Source organism: Polypterus senegalus, chromosome 11 (genome assembly GCF_016835505.1).
Source record: "Polypterus senegalus isolate Bchr_013 chromosome 11, ASM1683550v1, whole genome shotgun sequence".
Taxonomy (NCBI): Eukaryota; Metazoa; Chordata; class Cladistia; order Polypteriformes; family Polypteridae; genus Polypterus; species Polypterus senegalus.
In genome coordinates, this window is record NC_053164.1 from 127,140,636 (window position 1) to 127,166,053 (window position 25,418).

At 37.6% G+C, this 25,418-nt stretch overlaps 1 protein-coding gene across 2 annotated transcripts in view; it reads left to right on the plus strand.

The window, feature by feature from the left end:
• pdlim2 (PDZ and LIM domain 2 (mystique)) overlaps positions 1-25,418 on the plus strand; it is a 158,930-nt gene that overhangs the window by 38,544 nt on the left and 94,968 nt on the right. For both annotated transcript variants that reach the window (XM_039769618.1, XM_039769619.1), the window contains exon 3: positions 1,417-1,568. In XM_039769618.1, the coding sequence (XP_039625552.1) occupies positions 1,417-1,568 (152 nt within the window). The remainder of the gene's footprint in view (positions 1-1,416; positions 1,569-25,418) is intronic.

A 25,418-nucleotide genomic window follows, 5' to 3' on the forward strand; every position in this document is an offset into this window, starting at 1 on the left:
AGCTTCAAAGTGGAAATCAGATTGTGTGCTGAAATTATAGAAAGAATGTTTCCAGTCATTTTCTGTACCCACTTCACCCAGTGTGGATGTTACTGAAGAGCCAGAGCCTACCCCAGCATCATTGTTCCCAAGGGAGAAGCTGGTCTTGGTGAGAACACTAGCTCATCACAGCCCACACTCCTATGGGCACAGACCCACACAGATATTCTTGCTCATGCTGTGTAAATTAAAATTTATAATCTGCTTAAATTGTGAAAGAACACCAAAGTAATTTGAAAAATGTTGTGCAGACACATTGATTATGACAACAAGTAAACTGTACACAGGCAGCGACTGGGCTAGTATTCAGTCCTGGTTTCTTGAAGTTGTAAGTCTGGCTAACTAATATCCCACTGTGCCTAAAAAGAATACAATAAGTAATTTCTGATTAAAATCTTTCTTCTATGCATCCCATACATGTCATGTGTTGCTCAGCATCCTTAACACTTACCCTAGGGTCCAGTTTTTGTTTTTTTTAACATGGTTCTGTCACTTATCAATGCTACAATATGGCACTCCTAGTTCTACCTTTATACTACTCAGCTCAAAATGCCCTCTCCCTTGACTCTTAAAATGCACACATTTCTAGAAGATACCTTTTAAGTTGAGAACTTTCAGCATAAAAATGTGCAAAGATTATATATGAGTTGCACAAGTTCACTCACTGATCCCATTCCATATCTTACTATATATTCATGAAGAAAGTAAGTTAAGTAAGAGATGAAAGAATAAATAGATGATGACAATGATTGGTAAAAGGACAGATAAAACTAGAAATCTGAATCAGTCCTGTCATATACCTCTTCAATGAATACATCTACAAAATGCTGGACTGGTCTCAATGAATTCACAGACTCTTGCTGTGTCTCAGGCTCTTTGTGTTTCTGTCTTGGAATTCTGACAGCGTTTCCTATGCTGCTGAAAACCTGTCTGGGATAATTTAATAAACAGCACTAGTAAAGGAAGTTGCTGATTATAGCAAATGAGGCTCTGCACCCACATCCCATTGTGTTGCTGTTTGGACTACAAGTCACTGGCAGACAGGAAGGTGAGGATCAGGGTTAAAGTGTGCCAAGAACACTCCAGGAGCAAAGAATGAGGTGAAGGTAAAAGGTAGCAGTTGCGTGTGTATGTTTGTGTGTGTATGTCACTGCAGCTGCCAAGAACTTATGCATTTTTTGAAAGAATGGCATTATGTGTTTATTTGTCTAGGTTTAATGCTTTGAATTTTTCAGATTTTTTTAAATTAAAAATAAATAGAAACATTTAATTGTTACAGAGGTAGCTTTTACACAGTAGTTCTTGGCCAGTTTATCCCATTGTTATCTCAGTCAAAATGTACTGCATGTTTTTTTCATCTTTTTCATTGTTTTTTAGGTTAATGGAGGCAGCAAGGCTGATTTGGCTGACCTTCGGACTGGGGATGTTATCCTTGAAATCAACGGTCAGAGCACCACAGACATGCTGAACGTGGAGGCACAGAATAAAATCAAGTCTAGCAATGCCACACTACTCCTGCTTGTTGAAAGGTAAGCCTTTATGTTTGATCTAATTCAGTCAAACTCTGAACATGATTAATTTTTCTGATCTGCTCAGACGTTTTAGGCTGGCCATGCTATAGGTGCACTGACTTACTGCCACAGAGGTGGTGTTGGTAGTTGGGGACTGTCTGTTTCCAGTGTATTTCCTGAATGTTTCATCTGAATGTTTACCAAAGATAAACACTATTAAATTTTTGGTTATATTTTGTGACCTGATTTACATTATTTGTGATGCCCTTTTAAGTTTTATTTTCAGCAACACCTGTAAATGATGCTGTGTACTGGTGTGCTAAACTTGTAAATGGTGATGTCTATAACTGTAGGATGGAAGAACTAAAGAATTCCAAGGAGTGCCAAGCTTTCCTTATGTTTTCCTTGTCTCCGCTAAAGTGCTTAATTACTTTACTTAACTGAAAAATAATGTTATCAATGTCAAAATGTATTTATGTGTGGAAAATAAAATCCAATGTGATTATCCATCTCCTTCTGTTTTCAAGATTTAAAAACTCAAGAACCTTTATCAACAAAGGACCAGTATTAATTATTAAATTGCCATTTTATCTCTTATGTATTCATTTATTCATTTTCTAAACCAGTGAGCCTGTCCTAGCAGCACTGAGCAGGAACCAAACATGGATGGGACACCAATATATCACTTGGGTACACTCAGGCACACACCATCAGATTCATTACACAGGTGCCAGTTAGAGTGATCCCTTAACATAACCCTCACATCTTTGTGGGAGGAAACCTATACAGACTGGGAGAACATGCAGACTCTTCACAGAAAGTGACCAGTTTGGGATGTGGACCCAATCTTCATCTACCTCTGGCAAATGTCATAACCTAGCATTTCAGACAATATCATATTGTAAGTGCCGTTCCTTCCCATGTAGAATCACTTAAATATTTAAAAGCCTAAATCAAAGACTGGGTTAAAAGATAGTGGAAGAACAATAAACATGTCCGATTTAATTTATTATGTCAGAGAGTCTTGGCTACAAAAAGATTTCCTGAATTTCTGAGACTCTTAAGATTGTTAGGAATGTTGTTATAGTCAACAGTGATAAAAACTTCAGAATCATCAGAATGTGACAGCAGGTGGCAAGTGACTAGACAGTGACTGAAAGAAGCTTCATACTCAACTGACGCTAAGCAAACTGAAGTGAACTGGAATGTAAGGATGGACATCAAAGAGGAAACTGAAATAAGTCCGGTCATAAGTATCAAGTTCAAGTAGGGCCAGGCTGCTAAAAATTAAATTAGCTGGTGTAGGACTATTCAAACTATTTTAATTTGATATATTGATATACAGGACCTGCGGTGGGCTGGCGCCCTGCCGAGGGTTTGTTTCCTGCCTTGCGCCCTATATTGGCTGGGATTGGCTCCAGCAGACCCCTGTGACCCTGTAGTTAGGATATAGCGGGTTGGATAATGGATGGATGGATGTACAGGACCACGGCACCGAACATGAAGGTTTTTACATCTTTTAATGGCATTTTTTACTTTATTGGTATTATTTGAAGAAAACAACATTCCATGCAATCATGTCAAACTTAACAAACCTTAATTCAATCCCCACCCGAAAATATATATAAATATACAGTATATATATATAAAATCCAACGTCTGTCTGTCTGTCTCTCTGCTTTTCATGAAAGAACTACTTAATTGATTTAGATATTTTCCTATAATCTGCGTCAACATTCGGGTTGATTTTTGCACTAAATATGATTGTTCACTTTCGGTTCTGATTTTTTTGCACAAATCTGAGAGAGATGTAACGGGCTGAGGGGAGGGAGGCGTGGCCCTTCTTACTCACACGCTAGCCTCGGGGCATGTACCTTACCTCCGTTTAGCTAGTGAATGAGAGAACTACTTAACGGATTTAAATCATTTTTTTTATAATGTGCTTGAACATTCTGGTTGATTTTGCAAACTACTTTCATCACGATATATTCGTGCTAATCCGAGACAAAGGCTGCAGTCCGAGGGGAGGCGGAAGCATGACGTCAGCAGTGGGGAGCCGGACTGGGCACTCCTCACTCAAGTGCTAGTCTCTGTTTGATTTGGTGTTTTGGAATGTACCTTGCCTCCGCTTAGCTAGCGATACCTGTTTGTTTATTGATTTTTAAAGTTTGTCCTGTTTCACTGCTACGTGGGTGGAGCCGTGTGGAACAGCAAGTTAATTATATAGCATTTGTGACAAGAGAAAACGGAGCAAAACAAATAGCCACTGAATTTTTAAATGGGCGAAAGTATACCATGTTAACAAGATGCTATTGAGCAGTGGACACCTGGAGTGTCTAACCCTGTCCTTAAAAAAAGATTGAGGCTATTAGAATACTATTGAGGCTAGAGACTAAATGCTTGAGGTGCAACACCTCCTGGCCACTAGAGAGGGGACAAAGACCCAGATAGGATTGCTTGGAATCATGCTGCCCTTCTGACCAAGTGGGCTGCTTCGAGACCTAGTCTTTAAAAGCAACTAAAATCTCAGGGCCACAAAATACAAAGAGGCACTAAAGGAAATTCTGCATCATGTGTATGAGTACAGGATTAGAGCTACCCTGACCTGATGAGTAACTTCATGGATTTAAAGATGAGTCTCAACCCATGATGTTTTGAGTGTGCAGTTGAAAGGTGAGAAAGTATAATGCACTCAACTGCCTGAAGATGGAGGGTTTTGTGTGACACCTGATTAAGGTGGGTAAAATGATGAAGCCACCCCATCAGGTACAGGAGAAATGTGAAATTATAAGCAATTCATAAACAGTGATCAGACAAGCATTGCTACTAGGTACTAGAAACTGACGATTGTTTTCAGAGATGAGTTTGAAATTTGTAAATGTGCTTTTAAATGTGGACTAAGGGGTTATTCCATAAAGCATGTTTAGAAAGTCAAGAGTTAGCTGATGAAGTCTCACTTGAATAAGCCTTGTTTTACAATAGAGGCTCTTTTGGTTCCACAAATAAAAAGCATTTCTTGTTAACTCAAAATGGCCTTAGAAAAATCCATGATTATGGATACACTCGTGATATTTAAACAGCCCTGAGAAACATTCTTAGAGAACATCTATAATGGCTCAAAAAGCACAGAGGAAAGTGCAGCATCTATAAATTGAGTGCCTGTGACTTTAAATGTGAAGCTGATGGATGCCTCTTGTCTTATGGGTTAGCTTGTTAAAGTTTAGAATTTTATTTAATTGCTGAAAACTAGGGAGAACGTATGACAGAGGCATTTTGTTGTACAAGACGTAGTAATTGATCTATAACAGCACTATAGCACAAAAATTCTCTGCACCAGTTGCAAAGGAAAAACAAATTGTTGCACACAGTTTGCACTATGGTTAGGCATTTGCTGCAGCGTGTTGACTTGGCAATGAATGGCTTCAACTAATTACATAAAAAGTTAGCTCCTGCAAATTTATAATCGGCAGGAATTGCCAAGGGGTCTGTGACGTCCTTTAGCAGTATTATTTACTGGTGGTGTAAAACCCTAACATATTATCCAAGTTCTCTCATCCATTGGATTTTCATATAATGGGCATGCCTACAGGGTTGTTGAAAACAAACTAACTTTTTTGCATTGCATCTAACCACAAACATCTGTATGAAAATTATCAGTATGAGCACCAAATTGTACTTGCCAATTTTTATAATGAGTGTGTCTATTTTACTGGCTGATTCTCTCTTTCAGAACATTTTGTCTTTTAGATATCTCAATAGTCAAAAAAGAAAAAGAAAAATATGGATTATATAATAAAAATGTTGAATAAAACTAATTAAGTACTGCAACTGAATTTAATAAATGTTGATTACTCTGTATTGCAATATTGTATATATGGCTCATACACACATTGACATGATATATATCAAAATGACAATGGCATTCTTTCTAGATATTATTTTTCCCGATGAGTTAAATGGTTTACATAATCTGTGAGTTCTCATTTGAGTAGGAAAGTTGCACTCCATGCTTTATAACATTTTTTTTTCTTGTACATTACATTACTACGACTATCCTGTACTACTTAGTGTTACATGTTTACTGACTTAGAAGTGGTACTTTGTATAATTAATGATTATAACTTAATGGGAAATGCCTTTTTTACTTGTTTTTTAAGTTTTTCTTTTTCCAACAATGGAAACTAATGCTATAATAATTTAAATGTCATCCACTAATTCTTAGAGTTTTCAATGTACAGTTTAGCTTCAGTGTTTACATTTTGTAACAAACATATCAGTTTAATTCAAACAAAAAATGTGTAATGAAGAATACAGCAACAAAATTCTTTTTTTGACAAAAAAAAATACAATGAATGCAATAATTTAAAGGTAATATAATTAGAACCTCAGATTACACAACTTTGAAAATTGATAGGTTGATGCATTGAGTATTAACAGAGATTCCAGCCAGTCCATTAATGATCAGTTAAGAAATATTAGATGTATGTTTACAGTTCTTTATTTCCATTAATGTTGTTCATTAAATAACAACATATTATGTGACTAACAGCTAATAATAAAGTGCTTTGAGCACGAGAAAGGATGTTCTTTAAATAAAATGTATTAGTAGTAATAGCCTTAACAGACTATTTTTCAATAAAGGTTTTTTGGTTAAAGCTGTACTGTCTATCAGTTTGATTTAAAATCATTTGAGGCTAAGTCATAGTGAGTGTTGAAAATGAGGAGAAACTTGCAATTTTGGTAAATTTTCAGATTCAAAAATTTCTAAGAGATTTGTTGATTTTTGTTTTTTGTTGAAGTGCATATTCCTGTCTTGGCAAAGACCTGCGACATATCAGAGCTGAAGGGTGGTGCTTGATGACTTATTAATCTCAGCTTAACCAGACTTTTTCCCCAAAATAGAGTGGCAGCTTTGGGGGCAAGGCAAAACTCAAACCAGGGTAACATATCAGTCCATCACACCATCACAGTATACACCAAGACTATTTAGAGTATGCAATCAGAGAAAAGCCACATGGCTACAGGGACAGAATGTGCCACTGAATGATCAGACTAGAAATTTGAACTCTGACTCTTAGAACTGTGAGGCAGCAGTGCTAACCACAACACTACCTTGCTGCTTTTTGTCAAATTCGAAGGGTCAGTTACACAAGCAGTTGCGATTTAGTTGAGATTGGCAACAGTATGTCAGTTGTATTCGATAGAACAATAAGATATAGTTAATGAGTGAAAACGGTTCAAAATTTACAGTGATTGATCTTAACTCATGTTTCTGATGGCTACAGCCAAGTCAAGACAAGGAAAAATAGAAAAAGGTGAAAAAAACAATGTTTTTGGGGAAACCTGTTTCGAGAAGTGTCAAGTTCAGTCCTTTTCTTCAATTTCAAGTCCAGTGCTTTGCTGAGTCTGAAATAAAGCCTTCCTTAAATGTTTATTGTCTTCTCCTGTTTAGAACTTGCAATGCATATTTATCATGATTGAAAGCTAGGAGTGTGGTGTATATGGAGAGCTTCCTCTTTAATACAACTTCAGTGTTCACCATGGTCTTGATTTTAAGAATTTTGTATAGCTTCTGAGTTGTAATGTCGTTGGTTCCTCTTGTCTTGCAAGGAACTGTTTGAAGAAGGTCTTGTGTTTTTACTTCAGCTGGCAATAGAACCGTGAACAGGAGGTTTAGGTTTAATCGCAAGGATGATTTTTTGGCAGGCAGTAAGGATGAAATGAATATTCCTTAGTTCATTATTAGCACAAGGCTATACTTGACTGCAAACTGTTAGGTTCTGAAAACACTGCACAATGCCTTACTTTACTTTCCCTAGACATGAAAATGTATTAAAATAGTTCTGCATTTGTTGCATGGTTTTGAGTAATAAAATACAAGTTTTGGCACATTTAGTATTTTAAATGTTCCTTAATGGTATGCGTGCATGCCTTCATTTGTACATCAATTCACAGTGTCATGAGACTAAAGTCCATTACAGATGCATTTGGTCCAGGGCTGGAGTTAAATATAGATGGAAAGCCAGGCTATTAGAGAATGAACATGACTGTTTGAGATCAGTTTATAGTGTCCACTTAACCTAATATGCATATATTTCAGATGTGATGGGATTACTGGCGTAAAAGACATAAGAACATTTGGAGAACATTCTGACTCACTTATAGCGAGTCTGCATATGGGTTTTGAAGCTAAGGCTCTGGCAATGCTGTACTGATCAGAGGTATGCAGTTCATTTGCATGACAACAAATGAAAAATTTTACTTCCAAACAGACCCCCCATCCCCCAGCCCCACGTCACCTCAGCTGACAGCAGCCAAACTCATTTCCTATCCTGCCTATTTCATCGTACAGGAGGTCTCATGTGGCACACTTGTTATTTATTTCTGAGCTAGTGTTGTCCTCCAGGAATCAATAATTCTCTTCAGTGTCATCTGGAGGCGCTCCAGAAAGTAGGGCTGCCTTGTTATTTTGTTCACTTTCGTGATAAACATCTATGTAGCATTCCTTCTTTCTCCAAACATTCCTTTCAAATTGGAGTGGAGCTGTGCCCACAAGTCAGGGCTGCCAGGCCTGCCAGGACCAAACTGCTAATGTGATTAAGCAGACAGGGAGTGCCAGGTGCTTTCTGTGTAGTGTCCTTACTGTGCATGTCTCCATCCTGTCAGTATAACATGTTTTTGCCTATGTGCTCTCACCCACTGTTTGCTGTTATTCATATTTATGCATTTTTCTTTGCTGACCTCATGTCTCTTTGATGATCAGAAGCAAACATACAGTGGACAATGCCACACTGTAAATGGCAATTAGGGCTTCCATTGGGCTAGGCATTGTGCCAAGCTCCCAAAATAAGGCTGGGCAGCTTCATGTTGACATGAAGGAATGGGCTAATGACAAATAAACTGGGGTAAGGGGACTGATAGCATTATTGGACCAAGTCCTTTCTGAGGGTCATTGGCAGAGAGCTGTAGACTTCATTTAGCACTCTACTGCGAAAAAAACGATGTTCTTGTTGGGTGTGATAATTATAATTGTTAAATGTTAAAATGTTTCTTGTGAACAATTGTATTATCAGGTTGCTAATATTTTCTCCCCTGTTGGCCCTGCCGCACTAGTGAAACTTTTCCTTTTTAGAAAAACTGCCTTTCACTTTTTTAAATTATACAAATGATTAATGCAGTAGGTTTACTGTTGAGTGCTATTTCGTGTATAATGACAACTATTCCTAGGACTCATATTTTTCATATTGTGATAGCATACATTTTTGACACTTGTTGAAATTTTCATAATTTCAGGAGGATTTCTATATCTTTATCAGGTTCACTCCTCATCATTTTTCATAACTCTCTCATTTTATTTTTCCTGAAGTTGCTGGTACAGCAGTTCTTGCTTATAATTTACATAAAAGGGAATTTTTCTTTTATAAGTTTATCACAGAACAAATGCAGTGGGTCTTTTATATGCTTGCTTTCCATAGTTAACAAAAAAAGGAAATAGATAATAGTATGTACATACAGTATAATTTCAGAACGTTTTCAGACCCTTTCACTTTTTTACTTTTTATGTTGTAGCCTTTTAATAAAATCATTAAAATTCATTTTTCCCTCGTCAAGAAAAACCTAATACCTTTGAATGACAAAGGGAAAAAACAAAATATTTTATTGGCACAAGATTTCAAGCCCTTAGCTATGACATGTGAAACTCTGGATCAGGTGCATCCCATTCTGTTGATCATCATTGAGATGCCTCTATACCTTGTTTGGAGTCCATGGGTGGTACGTTCAATTGATTGGATCGAGGCACAGATATCTGGAAGCTCTAAAAATTGTCTGCAGCATTGAAGGTGTCCAAGAGCTCAGTAGCCTCTATAGTTTTTAATTGGAGTGATATATATACACACACACAGTATATATTTACTGCTCAAAAAATTAAAGGATAGTGATTATTTGGTCATAATAGTGCTATCAGAAATTTATTTTGAAGCTTATCCCATAGATTCCCTAGAACTTTGTTCCTAGTCTCCAGACAATTTGGAGGAAAATTACAACCGGCCTTTCATGGGCTTTGATGTTTGGGCATAAAATATCTGTCTGCCACCCTTTCACACATTGTTTTTAAATATATTTTTATATGTTTCATGTTTATTTACAAGATTGATTACCTTGATAAGAAATTTTATCCCCTGCTGTCTTCACTGATAGCCCATTAAATTGTAGAACCATCTAAAATGGCAGTTTCTATGTTTAACATGTTAACATTTTAGGTTAATGTAAATGATCCGATTAAGCCTGTTACACCCTTATTCACAACCTGCATGTGTCGATTCTGGCTTGCTCCTTGCTCTAAAATTATGCCTCATAAATTATGACAATATGTAATTTTCTGTGTATGCTGTTAAAACTGTGGACCTCACACATTACTAGCTCAACTTCTGAATCATTTAAGGATGATTAAAAGCTTGGGTATTTCTATAGCTTTTTAACAAATATTTAATCTGGTAGTGTATTTGCATGTTGTATAATATCTTTGTTAAATACACTGAGGTTTTCAAATAAAACTGAAAAATTTTCTTTTCATATATATACACACACACACACACACACAGTATATATTTACTGCTCAAAAAATTAAAGGAACAGTTTTTAATCAGAGTATAGCATCAAGTCAAAGAAACTTCTGGCCACTGGTGTGAATGTCTCTGACCGCACATTCAGAAACAGACTTCATGAAGGTGGCCGGAGGGCTTGACGTCCTCTAGTGGGCCCTGCGCTCAGTGCCTGGCACCGTGGAGCTAGATTGGCATTTGCTATAGAATACCGGAATTGGCAGGTCCACCACTGGCGCCCTGTGATTTTCACAGATGGAGAAGCTGTGGAAAACATTATGCTGCCTGTAACATCGTTAAGCATGACCGCTATGGTGGTGGGTCAGTGATGGTCTGGGGAGGCATATCCATGGAGGAACGCACAGACTTCTACAGGCTAGACAACGGCACCTTGACTGCAGTTAGGTATCAGGATGAAATCCTTGGACCCATTGTCAGTTCTTGTGCTAGTGCAGTGGGTCCTGGGTTCGTCCTGATGCATGACAATGCCCAGCCTCATATGGCAAGAGTATGCAGGCAATTGCTGGAGGATGAAGAAATTGATACCATTGACTGGCCCCCACGCTCGCCTGATCTAAATCCAGTAGAACACCTCTGGGACATGTTTCGGTCCATCTGACGCTGCCAGGTTCCACCTCAGACTGTCCAGGATCTCAGTGATGCCCTGGTCCAGATCTGGGAGGAGAACCCCAGGACACTATTCATCGTCTCATTAGGAGCATGCCCCGACATTGTCACACATGCATACAAGCACGTGGGGGCCCATACAAACTACTGATTATGATTTTGAGTTGCTGCAGTGAAATTTTGGCAAAATAGACTAGCCTGTTTTACTTTGATTTTCAGGGTGTATTTGAATTAAGCCCTTTGTAGGTTGATAATTTTCATTTCCGTCAAATGATGTGGCATCCTTTTGTTCCTAACACTACCCAGTCCATATCAGCATAGATATCCAGCAGGATTTTTTCCCATAAGTGTTCCTTTAATTTTCTTTGAGCAGTATACATATAGTTATATATATATATATATATATCTATATCTATATCTATATATATATATATATATATATATATAGATATATATATATATATAGATAGATATATAGATATATATAGATATAGATATATATAGATATATATAGATATAGATATATATATATAGATATAGATATAGATCTCTATATCCCGAAGGAAAGTACATTTTTTTCAAAACTGCCATGTGAAGCATATCACCCTCCACAGCACTCCCTTTGCAAACTGCTGTATTAGACGGACATCTTTGTCTTCACACTTGGGCTTAGTGACTCCACTGGGTATCAGTTAGACCTAGTACTGTGGTCCATTTATTGTCTCATTTAACTATAGAGTGCTAAGAGTGGGGGTGTGATTTCCCTATGTCTTCTAAAAGCTGCCACCTGATTTATTAGAGTTAAAAAAAAAAAAAATTACTTGCAAGATGTTTTAAGATGAGAATATGCTGCAGGTCTGGACCTCTCTTGTGAATGGAAAGCTGACTTGTTAAGGCCAGATGAGACTAGACTGCTTGTGTTCAGACTAGTCTACTTTATATGTCTTCCTTACCTCTCTGGATTCCAGGGTTTATGACTTCTATACTACAAAACACATTTGGCAGTGTTTCAGTAGCACACATTGTGTGAAGGAGTCTGTTAACTCATATAGTGAAGATGAAAAAAACGTACAACAAAGTGTTGAACTACAAGATCTATGCTCTGGTGATAAGCTGTGTTAATAAAAAGACTGTGATTGATAAAAGAACTTTGATTAATAAGACATCATTATCATTCAGAAAGCCACATTTGTTAATGAGTCACTTATACTGTACAGTGTAAAGGTCATATACTGCTTTACAAATAATATAGATCAGTGTTTATTTCATATAGCAACATTAAAAACACTTTACAGGTTCCCATTACAAAAACTTTAGGTGACAATTAATTAATTAAGAAAACACTTGCAAAAAAGCACCAGGGTAGACAATAGGAAGACTCTGAAAGTGTACCTGACAGATTTTCACCTGCCAGCATCAAATTAAATTCTACATATCCAAAAGTACTTAGAAGTAGTGATGGGTCATGTAACAAATGGAGCTGAACCGCTCAAGCACAACAGAATACAACTGAAATACATGAACAGGGTATAATGCTTTCAAGACAAGCAGACCAAGTTAGCATCCTATGCTCTAGCAGAGATAGTACAATCACATTGAATACCAGGGACCATTTGAAATCATGAATGAAGGGACTGCAATTAAAAAGCCAGAGATAATAGATGCTGACTTAAGAAGAAAGTTTCAAAAGATCAGAGCCACAAAGCTAAGCAAGGGTCCTTCCTTAGGTTTAGCAATAGTACAAAGGTCAGCATGAGATAATCTCCTTCATCCAGTTTAAGTTTGTGGTGGGTAGGTGCCTGCCCCAGTGACACTGAACTCAAGTCAGAAAGTAAATCTTATAGAGGCACCAGTTATCAGTAGGCCTTATTCCAATTGTCCATGAAAATAATGTTTCAACATTCCAGGTTTTTATTTTTATATAGTTATATACCCTAAATAATGTATGTACTTCTTTGGAATCCCTACACAAACAGTATAAATTAGCAGCTAACTCACAGTAATGAAAACATTGGTTTTGTCAAGTTTAACCATTTAAACATTATATGTACTACACATGTGTAACTAATGGCTCCTAAATTATATGCATTGTATTTGCATAAACAGTATCTCTTTTGACTAAAACATTGTTGTCAACAACAATGCCTCCTTCTCTGGCCTATAACTGGAGTTACTAAATACTGAAAGCCCAATAACCCCAAAATACATTCACAGCATACTTAAAATTTACCAGAAAATAGTGATATATCTAAACCCAAGTGGCAAATATAAGCCCAATTTATTTTATCCTAAAGTATCCAGGTATCACTCATAAAGTGAATGGGATAACTGTTACAAAAGACCCTAAAAAGTCTTCCTTTATTTGGTTTATGTTTGTATGTATGTATGTGATATATTGATCTCTGAGCCATTTCAGTAGGTGAAGACAACGTGACTGAGTTAAGCTATGTGGCCTTTTGTGCACCCTCTCTTAGAAGATGCAAGGATGTACTTCATTTTTATGCCTTCACACAGACATGCTTTTTCCCGTCACAGTAGCGGAAAACACCTGTTGTATTGTCTTCTTGTTTAATCAAAAGAATTAGTGTGTAGAATGAATGTATTGTCTTATTGACAAGCAGTAGAACTGTATAAACTGTACTAAACTTACATGTGACCAATATTTCAAAAGTACAAAATAGGAAAGCAATGCGATTACTATAGTATATGTTTCAGTGCCTAATGTGTACTTTATTTTTCTGCCAAACTGTATACTGCTTTGTTCTTTAATTTTGTTGATGTTACATTTTAAAGATTTTCCAAAAGTTAAGAAAAATAAAAAAAAAAACAGAAGATGAATGCGACACTAGATGCTACAGAAATTAAATGATACCATTGCTAGCTGGTGCCTCTTGACAGAACTTAAACAAAATGTAGCACAGTTGTGGGATGATCTGAATATTGCAATAACATAATGCCTGTTATTTGAAAGGATGCCAGGGCAGGGGTTCAGTGGACAGTAGTTTTTGTTGAATTTTGTCCTGGCTTTTACCAGTTTTCTTCCTCTTGGTTATGTAGATGGGCAATATCAGCACATCTATAAGTTAGGGATGCCCCAACTTCATGTGATTTTTTCTATTTCATATTCATTTGGCCTTGCCTTTCTACACTGAGAAACCATGGTAACCAAACACTGAATGAATTTCTGTGACAGCATATCTGCCCACCTGAATGTAACTACTGATTTCAGCCCATTCTTTGGTGATTGGTTAAATGGCAGAATCAGACTCTTTCTGAACATCTGTTTCAAAAGATGCAATTTTACACTGAATAAAACAGTGGTTATCCAATGCAATTTAAAGAGATGGGAAACTTAGTGACTAGTTTTTATAATTTACACATAATAAGGAGAAGACTGTACAAATTCTCCATAAGAGAATTCTTGTTGTCACTGGTCATTGGATTTTGTACAGTAATATAATGTAAGTTATGTTATTCAGGCATGTAGCATGGCATAAAGATGCAGTGCCAGCTTTTTCCTATCCTGGATTAACATAGAAGAACTTGAAAAAAGGCCTGCATGTCCTTCTGGAATTGGCAAAGTTGCTAAAATAAATAGAAATAATATGAGATTGTAATTTTGTTTTCTGTGCTGTTACTGGAACAGTGTTAACGACATCTCCAAGAGCAAGGCATGAGTTAGCAAAGTTTATTTTGCAGTTGTATGCAAAACTGTGCTTCAGACACAGTAAACAAGCAAAGAGGAAAAAAAAAAAGACAGTGGTGTCTGACTAAGAAAAACCATATAGACTACAGAGTTATGCCAAGTAGTAATGCCTTGTGCCAGCAGAGGCTGGCGCTTTTTGAAACCCACAGTTCTTACTGTCTCCCACCCCTCTTTCTTTTGGGATTTTTTTAATGTGCTTTGTTCAGGCCACTTCCTTTCGCCTGTCTCCCAAAAATAACAGCATCATGATGTGCTTGAGGATTCAGGAATCCAGCTAAATTGCAGTGTTCCTGCCACAGCCACAAACTGAGCAGACTCCTTGATTCCAAAATAATCAAATTTCAGATTAAAAGTTTGAAAGGTGCTATATTGGTCGTATATACAGAACTGGAAAATGAAAAAAAAAGAAAGAACACACCCAGAAAAAATACTTTAATGAGTATGCAGAAAGATGGAAAAGGTAAATTACAACTGTGGCCGCCTCCTCCAGTGTTCTTTCTTTTACTGTCTGTTTTTAAGTATTGTGACCAGGTTATGAGTTATCTGCTTTGCTAGGCAACAATTCATCATCATCAAGTGTTCTGCCTGTAGACAGGATTTAGGCACAATATAATCTGTATTTAGCGCTTCATCTTTTCATATGTCCTTCTTTCTGAACTATACCTAAGACTGTCATCTTTTTTCTTTCCTCTTCGTCTTCTCTCCAGTAATTTTCTCTCAATTAATTCTTCCATCATTCCATCTTAGCATATATCCAATCCAAGTTGTCTTCCTTTTCATGACTGACAGAATGATTCCATGCTGTTGTAGGACTTCATTTGTTTTCCTTTCTTTGTAACATTTTTTCATCAATAGTTGCCAAATCCATATTTCTAAACTTTCCAGTTTCTTTGTCTTCATTTTGCCTTGTTCACAATTCACATGCGTTATTCTCTTCTTCACATTTTATAATAGTGTTTAATAACTACCCATTTCTGTTCCTGTTCCGATTTCTTTAGAACAACATTCAATGATGTGATAAGGCGACCCTAGCACCAGAATTCCACCACCTCTTCCAAGGTTTTACTTTCAATAGAAATATTTATACTTCTTTCTTTTCTTTTAAGATCTCCTCATCATTTCAGTCTTTTTTATATTTATCTTCAGCCCAAAATCGTTTGATGCTACCTTTACCCTGATAACTAAAACTTACAGTCCTTCTTCTGTGTTAGTGAGTGCTGCTTTGTCATTTAGAAATCTCCAGTATTTTTCTGTTTTTTCCTCTAATTAAGGTGCTACTGACAGATCTTTCAAAAGCTTATTTTATCACTTCTTCCATATACACATGATATGCATTAGAAATCATATGCACCCCTGACTTACACCTCTTGCAAACCCTTGATCACCTGGTTCACCATTATCTGTTCTTCCTGTTGCTGTTTTTTCCCCAGGCATAAAGCCACAGTCGATTTTATGTCTTTCTAGTACATTCTGATTGTTTTGAGAATAGTGAGTAAATATTCCAATTTACTCTTATCAAAAGCTTTCTTGAAAGTTATCAGATTGACAATTCTGGTTAAATTCCAAGTTCTCTTCATAGCTCATTTTCATGATTCCAGCCACTTCATGTGTTCAGCATCCTTTGTGAAACATGAATGGATCAATCCTTGACTAAATATCTTTCAGGATAGTTTTCAATATATGTATTATCAAGCTGACTTTTCAGAAATCTGAGCCGTCAGCCACATTTGGCTTTCACTGCTGATTTCTCATACAACAATTGCATTTTACTTATATTTGGTTTTTCAGTATCTCTCAGGCAATGACAAGTTCTGCATTTTGCAGTTAGAAGTTTTATACTGAAAATTCATAACTACAGGAAAGAATATTATTCAGAATAGTTTTCTCATCACTTTCTTTAAATGTGCCAACGTTCAGTTCTGTCAGGTCTTTTAAATGCCTTTGTCAACTGTGTATGTGTTTTCCTATAATAGTTGGTCTCCATTGCCATGGCACTTGGTATATATTTCTCCAGAGGCAGATCCTGATGTACTGTGCAGAAAATAAGATCTGAAAGATTTACTTTACTTGAGTACAGTCATACTGTTGTGTGGGTAGTTATTTTATATTTTCTAATATCTAAGGTTGCACTAATGATTGAGGTCATGGTATGAGGGTAGCTATAGAAAAGCACACATAAAAGAGAACTAAGGCATGGTGGTAGACTCTGGGAAAGATCTTTGAAGAATGATGAAAACATTATCGTGAACAAGACAAATATTGGCAGTAGTTGGAAAGAAATCTGAACAGGAAAAGCAGTTTTGTCATTTTGGCATGCCTGTCTTAGACAAGAGAATTGAAGAATGAAATTAAATATAGAATTTTTGGGACCAAAGCTTCCTACAAGGACTTGGCTTCCCTACTATCATATACTGAAATAAGTGAGCTCAAGAAATAATTGAATGAAAAGGTTGATGGAATAAGAGAAACTGATGCATTACTGTCTTGTTGTGTGAAGAAACCTTGTCATGCCAGAAACAATTGTTATAAGAGCCACTGTCCTTTAGCATCATATGTTCTTTAAAAATCAGTGTAGTTGGTACATCTTATTTCCTGGAAACAAAAAAGTGGATGTTTGTCACAAAGGTCACTGGGTTGGTGCACTGGAGAATAAACAACATAGTTTTCTTGCCAAGATCCATGATACTGTCCTCTTGAGGCAGAAAGAATGTGGAGGAGACACGTGTTTTACAAAATGGTTTAGAAATTGGTTATCCATTATCCAGCGCTCTATAAAGGGAGGCAGTTACTCAAGGATACAAGTAAACCAGCCTCTCTGCAAAAAGACTTACCTAGAACAAAGGGGCCATAATGTACAACTATTAACTGAGTGAAAAAGATTAGTACTGGAGAGTAATAAGCAATACAATATGAAACTGTTATACCACTTCAGATAGATAATGTAAACTTTAAAGATTCCCACAAATTTGTTCAGCTTTTGACAATGATGTCTGGGTTTATTATTAAACTTTTCTTTTATAGAAGATTAAATTAGAAATTTTAACATAAGTTAGACTGATGTAGTAAATGTTGTTTAATGCAAATATCATCCAGGCTCATCTCTTTCAGTGGCTAGAGTGCTCTTCTCATTTACACAGTTTGTATGTTTCAGTGACACGGGCTTAAATCTTTGCCTATTAAGATCTGTAAGTACTTCATATTTCTGACAACAAATGTAGACTCTGGATAAATGAGTGTGTAAAGAAATTATAAATGCAAACAATTATCTCAGCAATAATAAAATGATAAAAAGGAATGCTGAAAAATAGGATAACCTTTAAGTGTGTACAAAGTTTACATGTAGGGCAGGGTGCTCAAGTTCTATCCTGGCAGGCTACTGTGGCTTTGGTAGTTTGCTCTAAACCAGTTGCCGCATCACAAGGCAGTCGTTGCCAATATCAAAACTTATTAAATTTTATGGAATTAGAATAATTTTTCTTGTCAAAGAACTGCAGGACTCCAACCACATAGCTGTGTGGTTGTTATTTAGGTCTGGTATCTACCCAACTCCTCCAGTAAGATAGCCATCTGTAAAGTTTACTTGTTTGTTGAATTGTAAGCATCTGAACATAATATATTTCTGTTTGAAAATTTCTGGTGTTTGGAACAGAATAACAGGAAGCACATCCCTGTCTTGACCTGTCACAGCTCAAAGTGACCACAGAGTATGAACTTCCAAAAAATCTTTTCTTCAATTTGTTTCAATGGCTGGAAGGGTCCATATTTTTGAGACATTTTTTTCATTTCTTATTCCTAATTTCTTCTGCATTCTGTTAAAATAGTTAAACATAAGTTCACAGAACTGCATTATGACTAACTACACTTTTAGCATCATTTTCCTGTTTACCATCTGATGACATTCCTGTTGCTTAATTAGATTAATTTCCTTTTAGCGATTTTCCCAGTTTTTGTTGCTGCAATATTCCTGTTCTAGAGATGGGCACATTATAGGACCACCCCTGTTGATATTTAATCCATTCCCTTGACATTAACTGTGTCCCTACCCTACTCCGTTTTCTTCCAAGGCCTTCTCTAGACCTTTAAAATGTCTGTCAATTAGTCTTCATATGCTGTAGTTCTGTAAACAAAGCACCTTACAAGCTAACAAACAAAATTTCATGGCAAAAGGAATGAGTCCTAAAATGCCACTATAATACTGAATGGACCCAGTGTTTGGTGAGCTGCTAGTGTCTCCATCTTTAATTATTTCACAGAACAGAGTGCTTTGTGCTGCCCGATTGTATGAGCAGCTTAACTCATTAGCTGAACTGTTAATTGTCTGAATTCCCAGTTCTCAAATTCACATCTGCATATTTCCCTGGGGTTAAAACACACAGTAGCCTTTAGCACCTGGGGCCAGATTACTGAAGGTGAAATATTTTTTCCCTGCTGCAAAGCTATGGTGACCTTTGTTTTGTGTTAATCGGCAGAATTATGCCCATTCTGTTATCTACCATGTAATACTAGGGTCAGTAGGTACTGTGAGAGTTATGATGATGATATTTTTTCTTGTTCAATGTACTAAAACAGAATTAAATTTACCAATCTGTCATTTTTTTAGGGATGTTTGTTTTATGAAAATGTATCGTAATGAACAATATCAAATTTGCAGTACTTGTTTCTGATGTTTGTAAACTATTGCTTACCATAACAGACAAAAACAGAAGAGCCTTTAATGTTTAGTTATGCTTCATCTATAGGCAGCTATATAAAAATAAATTAATATTTCAACAATGTTGTTCATTATTGATACATAAAGCCTTTGTAGCAACTTTGTAACAACTCTGTGTTTTCATTTATTATTGTTCCCCATAAAAGAAATAACAAAAGTATGTATTACTTTAGCAAAACTGTAACCTCCACTGAGTGAGACTATGGTGTATTTAGCACTATTTTAAAGTATATTCAACCAACTGGTAAGAGGGTGTATTAGTAATATTGGGCACAGGACAGCTTACCTTCTTTGATCTGATGTAAAGTTTAAGAAAATAAAACAAAATAAATGCTACTGTTACATTTAATACCTCTTACTGCCATAGGTGGTGTGCCACTTACCGTTACACACAGGATAGTGGGGGCTCATTGACTCTGGAGAAAATGGACTTACTAGTGGAGAAAGTGGACTTGGATAGGAGTAGCTGTTTGAATGCTTATCTTGGCTACACCACAATGTGTCTACAACACAGAAGCAGGGAGGATCTATGAGCTGTAGATGCTTTGTATTGTGCTTAGTCAGGCTCAGCAACTAAACACACACACACAGCCAAAAATCACCAATAGCTTTTTTGAGATTTCTTGTGCTAGAATCATTGTATTTGGGTGTTGTACATCATGCTAAACTGAGAAGCGCAAGGCTCTTTAAACACTATTTAACATTTCAAATTTTAAGTTGTATTGCTTGGCAATCCAGTAAACAGCCTCATAATTCATTGTTCATAATTCAATGCAGTTAGTGTATCTTCCCCTTCTCTAATCATTGTTTGCTTACAATATTTATCTGGCTTTCCCAAGTCCTGAGTGGTGAGTCTTGAAAATCATCATGTTATACTAGTGGGCTACAGAAACTTCAATGATGAGGTCCACACAAATTGAGACACAGGGTCTGTGAATTGAAAATTATAAACCTCTCCAGATCATGGGATACATCAACAACAGTCTGAGAACATCTGTGAAAAAATTCTGAGTAACTTATTTGGTTAGGTTAGTACTGGTACAGTCACTTCCAAATATAAATTTTCTAATCGAGGATAATTGTTGACAAAGGTGTATATTATAATAAAATAACAACAAAGTATTGAGCAAACTGCCAAAGCCTCTAACAGCTATAAAATCACAGTAACTATTCTCTTTACACATATGTTGAGCATACATTTCACTATTGCTTCTTGCTAAATCCTAGCAGGGAGGACATCTGGCTTTATGGTGAAACATAGTTTAGCAAACTACAGGTATCTAATTTGTGTTCATTGTACCTTTAAACTTTTCCATTTTTGTCACAACCCAAATAGTTAATCTCCTTTCCATTTGAATCTTTGAGGGGAGTTCAAAAAGTCATTTTGCTTTAACAGTCATTCTGTACTTCACATAATTGCTGCTGTCCTTTATGCACTTTTTCAGTGTGTGGACCTGTTTTTCAAAACACTCCTGGAATTACTCTTTTTTTCAGCTTTGTCAGCTCTTCATTCATTTCCTTGATCATGTCTTCTTGATCCTCATAGCATTTTCCACACATGTTGGCCTTGATTTTGTGGAAGAGAGCCAGCAGTCACAGGGGAGCAGATCATGTGAGTAGGGTTGATCATTCATAAGGTTTATCCTAGAGGCAAATTAATGGTCTTGGTACCTCAAAATACCAAAATGTTGCTGTGATGAAGAAACCAGTCGCTCAACTTGCATTTGGGGTGACCTTTCTTGAGATTTTGGTACACTTCAGCCAAGCATTTCTTTTGTAGATGCTTAATGACATGGAGTAGCCTTCATTAAATGGGATGGCGGCCATGATTCTTTCACAAGTGAAGAAAATGTTGAAATCACCTTGATGGCAGACTTCACATGATGGGTTTGCTTTGGCAGTTGTGCTCTTTTTTCAGACCAAGCCATGCTCTGCTACTTTGTCTCAGGATCCAAGTTGAAAATCCAGACTTCACTTTTACTTCATTTCTTGTCTCCATGATGATCTGCTAACCCTAAAATTTCATGAAGTTTTTGTGAATAATTGAATAAGACTCCCTGAAAAAATCCACCACAGGGAACAATTTCAAAAGTCTGTGCAAACAGACTTTTGAAATACCCCTCGTAAAACCAGTGAAAACCTGTTTCAGAGTTCTAAACCCAAATTCTCCTCTGCTTGAGAGTGAAAAGGTCCCCATGTCTGCAACATTTATCTTGTGTTCTTCAGGTCATGCAGGATTCTAGTCCCTATGCACACATCTGAAAGCCCTAGTAATGGCAAGGCTCATGTCCAAGTTCTGTCATACCATAAGATAACATTCCTCACATGTAGAGATGCCTCAGATAAAAATACCTACAATTACCTGGCATTTTCAGAAATGCATTTTCTGAAGGTTTAAAGCTGGTGGATTGCTCTATTGACAGAGTACCAAAATGGTACTCTCCATTTAAAATGGATTAGTTTTGTTATAAAACCTACCCCTCTTTGGCTACTTTTTGTTTTTAAAAAACATTCTCTTTAACCTATGATCAAAGAACATTTTTGCCAGGTCTAAGGACGGGGGTTTCTTTAGCCTAGAGCTTACAAGTATCTGATATGTGATACAGTACTTCATCAAATCAAAACGAGCACTACCCCCTCTTTGTTAGTCACAATTATAATGTAATGGATTTACAAAAAAATCAGTTATATGACTGTTCTCTAACTTTTTGAAACCAAGAAAGTGATTCAAAAAGCTTTAGCAACTTGGCTCCATTATTTCCTGGATTTCAAGAGATTATACATGAATGGAGTATATCTGTCAACAAAAAGGAAAATGCAGCCAGAAGGAAGAAAAAAAGTAGATTTACTCAACAGGATCTGCACAGTATTAGCCTAAAACCATATTTTTTTCAAGGTATTCGAATAAGCAGTGAGTGCATTCTCTCATATACTCTTTGACTTCACTGTAGGTGATGCTTTTGTCAGTTGGCATCTCCTCAATTTTTACTGATGACGATATCTCAAAGAAATAAGGAGTGCATACAGCAGAGTCTCTTGGCACCACCTTGCCATGTTTTTAGAAAATTGCCATGTTTTATTTAGAAAAATCTGACATGCCACAGTATGTCTGCTTTCTATTTAAAAAATGTTGATTTTGTAGCTTATATGTAAATTGTCAGAAAATGTTATCTATATATACAGTACATCTGGAAAGTATTCACAGCACATCACTTTTTCCACATTTTATGTTACAGCCTTATTCCAAAATGGGATTAAATTCATTTTTTTTCCTCAGAATTCTACACACAACACCCCATAATGACAACGTGAAAAAAGTTTACTTGAGGTTTTTGCAAATTTATTAAAAATAAAAAAACTGAGAAATCACATGTATATAAGTATTCACAGCCTTTGCCATGAAGCTCAAAATTGAACTCCGGTGCATCCTGTTTCCTGTGACCATCCTTGAGATGTTTCTGCAGCTTAATTGGAGTCCACCTGTGATAAATTCAGTTGATTGGACATGATTTGGAAAGGCACACACCGGTCTATATAAGGTTCCACAGTTGACAGTTCATGTCAGAGCACAAACTAAGCATGAAGTCAAAGGAATTGTCTGTAGACCTCTGAGACAGGATTGTCTCGAGGCACAAATCTGGGGAAGGTTACAGAAAAATTTCTGCTGCTTTGAAGGTCCCAATGAGCACAGTGGCCTCCATCATCCGTAAGTGGAGGAAGTTCGAAACCACCAGGACTCTTCCTAGAGCTGGCCGACCATCTAAACTGAGCGATTGGGGGAGAAGGGCCTTAGAAAGGGAAGGTGACCAAGAACCTGATGGTCACTCTGTCAGAGCTCCAGAGGTCCTCTTTGGAGAGAGGAGAACCTTCCAGAAGGACAACCATCTCTGCAGCAATCCACTAATCAGGCCTGTATGGTAGAGTGGCCAGACGGAAGCCACTCCTTAGTAAAAGGCACATGGCAGCCTGCCTGGAGTTTGCCAGAAGGCACCTAAAGGACTCTCAGACCATGAGAAACAAAATTCTCTGGTCTGATGAGACAAAGATTGAACTCTTTGGTGTGAAGGCCAGGCATCACGTTTGGTGGAAATCAGGCACCGCTCATCACCAGGCCAATACCATCCCTACAGTGAAGCATGGTGGTGGCAGCATCATGCTGTGGGGATGTTTTTCAGCGGCAGGAACTGGGAGACTAGTCAGGATAAAGGGAAAGATGACTGCAGCAATGTACAGAGACATCCTGGATGACTGGGGCGATGGTTCATCTTTCAGCAGGACAACGACCCTAAGCACACAGCCAAGTTATCAAAGGAGTGGCTTCAGGACAACTCTGTGAATGTCCTTGAGTGGCCCAGCCAGAGCCCAGACTTGAATCCGATTGAACATCTCTGAAGAGATCTTAAAATGGCTGTGCACCGATGCTTCCCATCCAACCTGATGGAGCTTGAGAGGTGCTGCAAAGAGGAATGGGTGAAACTGGCCAAGGATAGGTGTGCCAAGCTTGTGGCATCATATTCAAAAAGACTTGAGGCTGTAACTGCTGCCAAAGGTGCATCGACAAAGTATTGAGCAAAGGCTGTGAATACTTAAGTACATGTGATTTCTCAGTTTTTTTATTTTTAATAAATTTGCAAAAACCTCAAGTAAACTTTTTTCACGTTGTCATTATGGGGTGTTGTGTGTAGAATTCTGAGGAAATGAATTTAATCCATTTTGGAATAAGGCTGTAACATAACAAAATGTGGAAAAAGTGATGCGCTGTGAATACTTTCCGGAATCACTGTATTTATTTTGTTATTCTGTAATGATACACACTTTGACTACATGACTCTGCAGTTTACTTCAGGTTCCTACAGCTTCATTCTTTGAAGTAGCTTTTCCTAGTTTCTTTTCTGAATACAGTTCTAATTTAATCTTTCATTGTCCGAGAACATGTGATTCGCTGTTTTAACAGACTGATCTCTCTTGGACCTCCATAATCAAAACTTTTGAGAATTTTAAACTACCATTTAGTCCCACTGGTTACTCATTTTTGCTTTACTATATGTCGTCTTCATATTACACAAGTTTTTTTACTGTAACAGAATCTATGCATTTGCTCAAAAATGTTTTTGATAGTAGTGACGAGAAGCATGTCAGATCAATTGACATTAAAATATGCTGTTTTTTTTTTGATTGCCCAATACTTTGCTGGAAACAAAACATACTTCCATGGTGTAGATAGAAATTAAGGTGATATTAATTTTTAGTGAGTATTTCAGTGGAAGATGTACCAGTAGAAAAACAGTCATTTAGGCAGTATTGGGTCTGACTGTTGAGTCAGATTGCCTAATTCTGACTTTATATTTTGGAATGCACCCATAGTAGTACATATATAGTATGGTATAATCTTATGATATTTGTATGCAAAACACCTAGTTTCATTGGCTAATTATAAACTAAGTAATTGCAATATACATTTCCTTTACCATAACATACGGTATATGAGTTCTTTTCAGATGTCACTGCTTAGAGATCTTTGGACTTGGATAGAAGAACAGCATAAAGAGGCTTGTGCCTCCTCCAGACCGCGAGGGGGCGTCCGTCCTGGTTATGTTGGTGGCCACGGGTACAAGGCTTGGAAGCCCAGCCCTGTAGGGACCCGTGGTCACCGCCAGGCGGCGCCCCGATGCCGGTTTACCCATGTGGTCTTTGGCCGGGGATGGAGCCCGGCCGGGACGCCTTCGAGGACCAGAGGAGGGCGTGTGCCTCCTCCAGACCGAGAGAGGGGTCCATCCTGGTTATGCAGGGGGCCACGGGTACAAGGCTTGGAAGCCCAGCCCTGTAGGGACCCGTGGCCACCGGCAGGCGGCGCCCCAGTGCCTATTGATCCTGGGATCCTGGTGTGGCGGAAGTGCCGGGGGGAAGACGAAAGGGGCACACGGACGGCTTCCGGGTGCGCAGCCGGCACTTCCGCCACACAGGAGTGTGGCCAACGTTAAGTGCCGGGAAGCAGCTGGAGCCCATCCGGGTTCCCATAAAAGGGGCCGCCTCCCTCCAGTCATTGGTGGATGTCGGGAGGTAGCAGGACTGAACTGGAGAGAGAGGACGGGAGGCGGCCAGGAAGGCACAAAGATGGGCACTGGGGATTGTGAGTGCACGTGACTTTGACTTTATTGTACATAGTGTAAATAAACAGTGTGTTGGGAGCAAAATATGTTGTCCGTCTGTCTGTGTCCAGG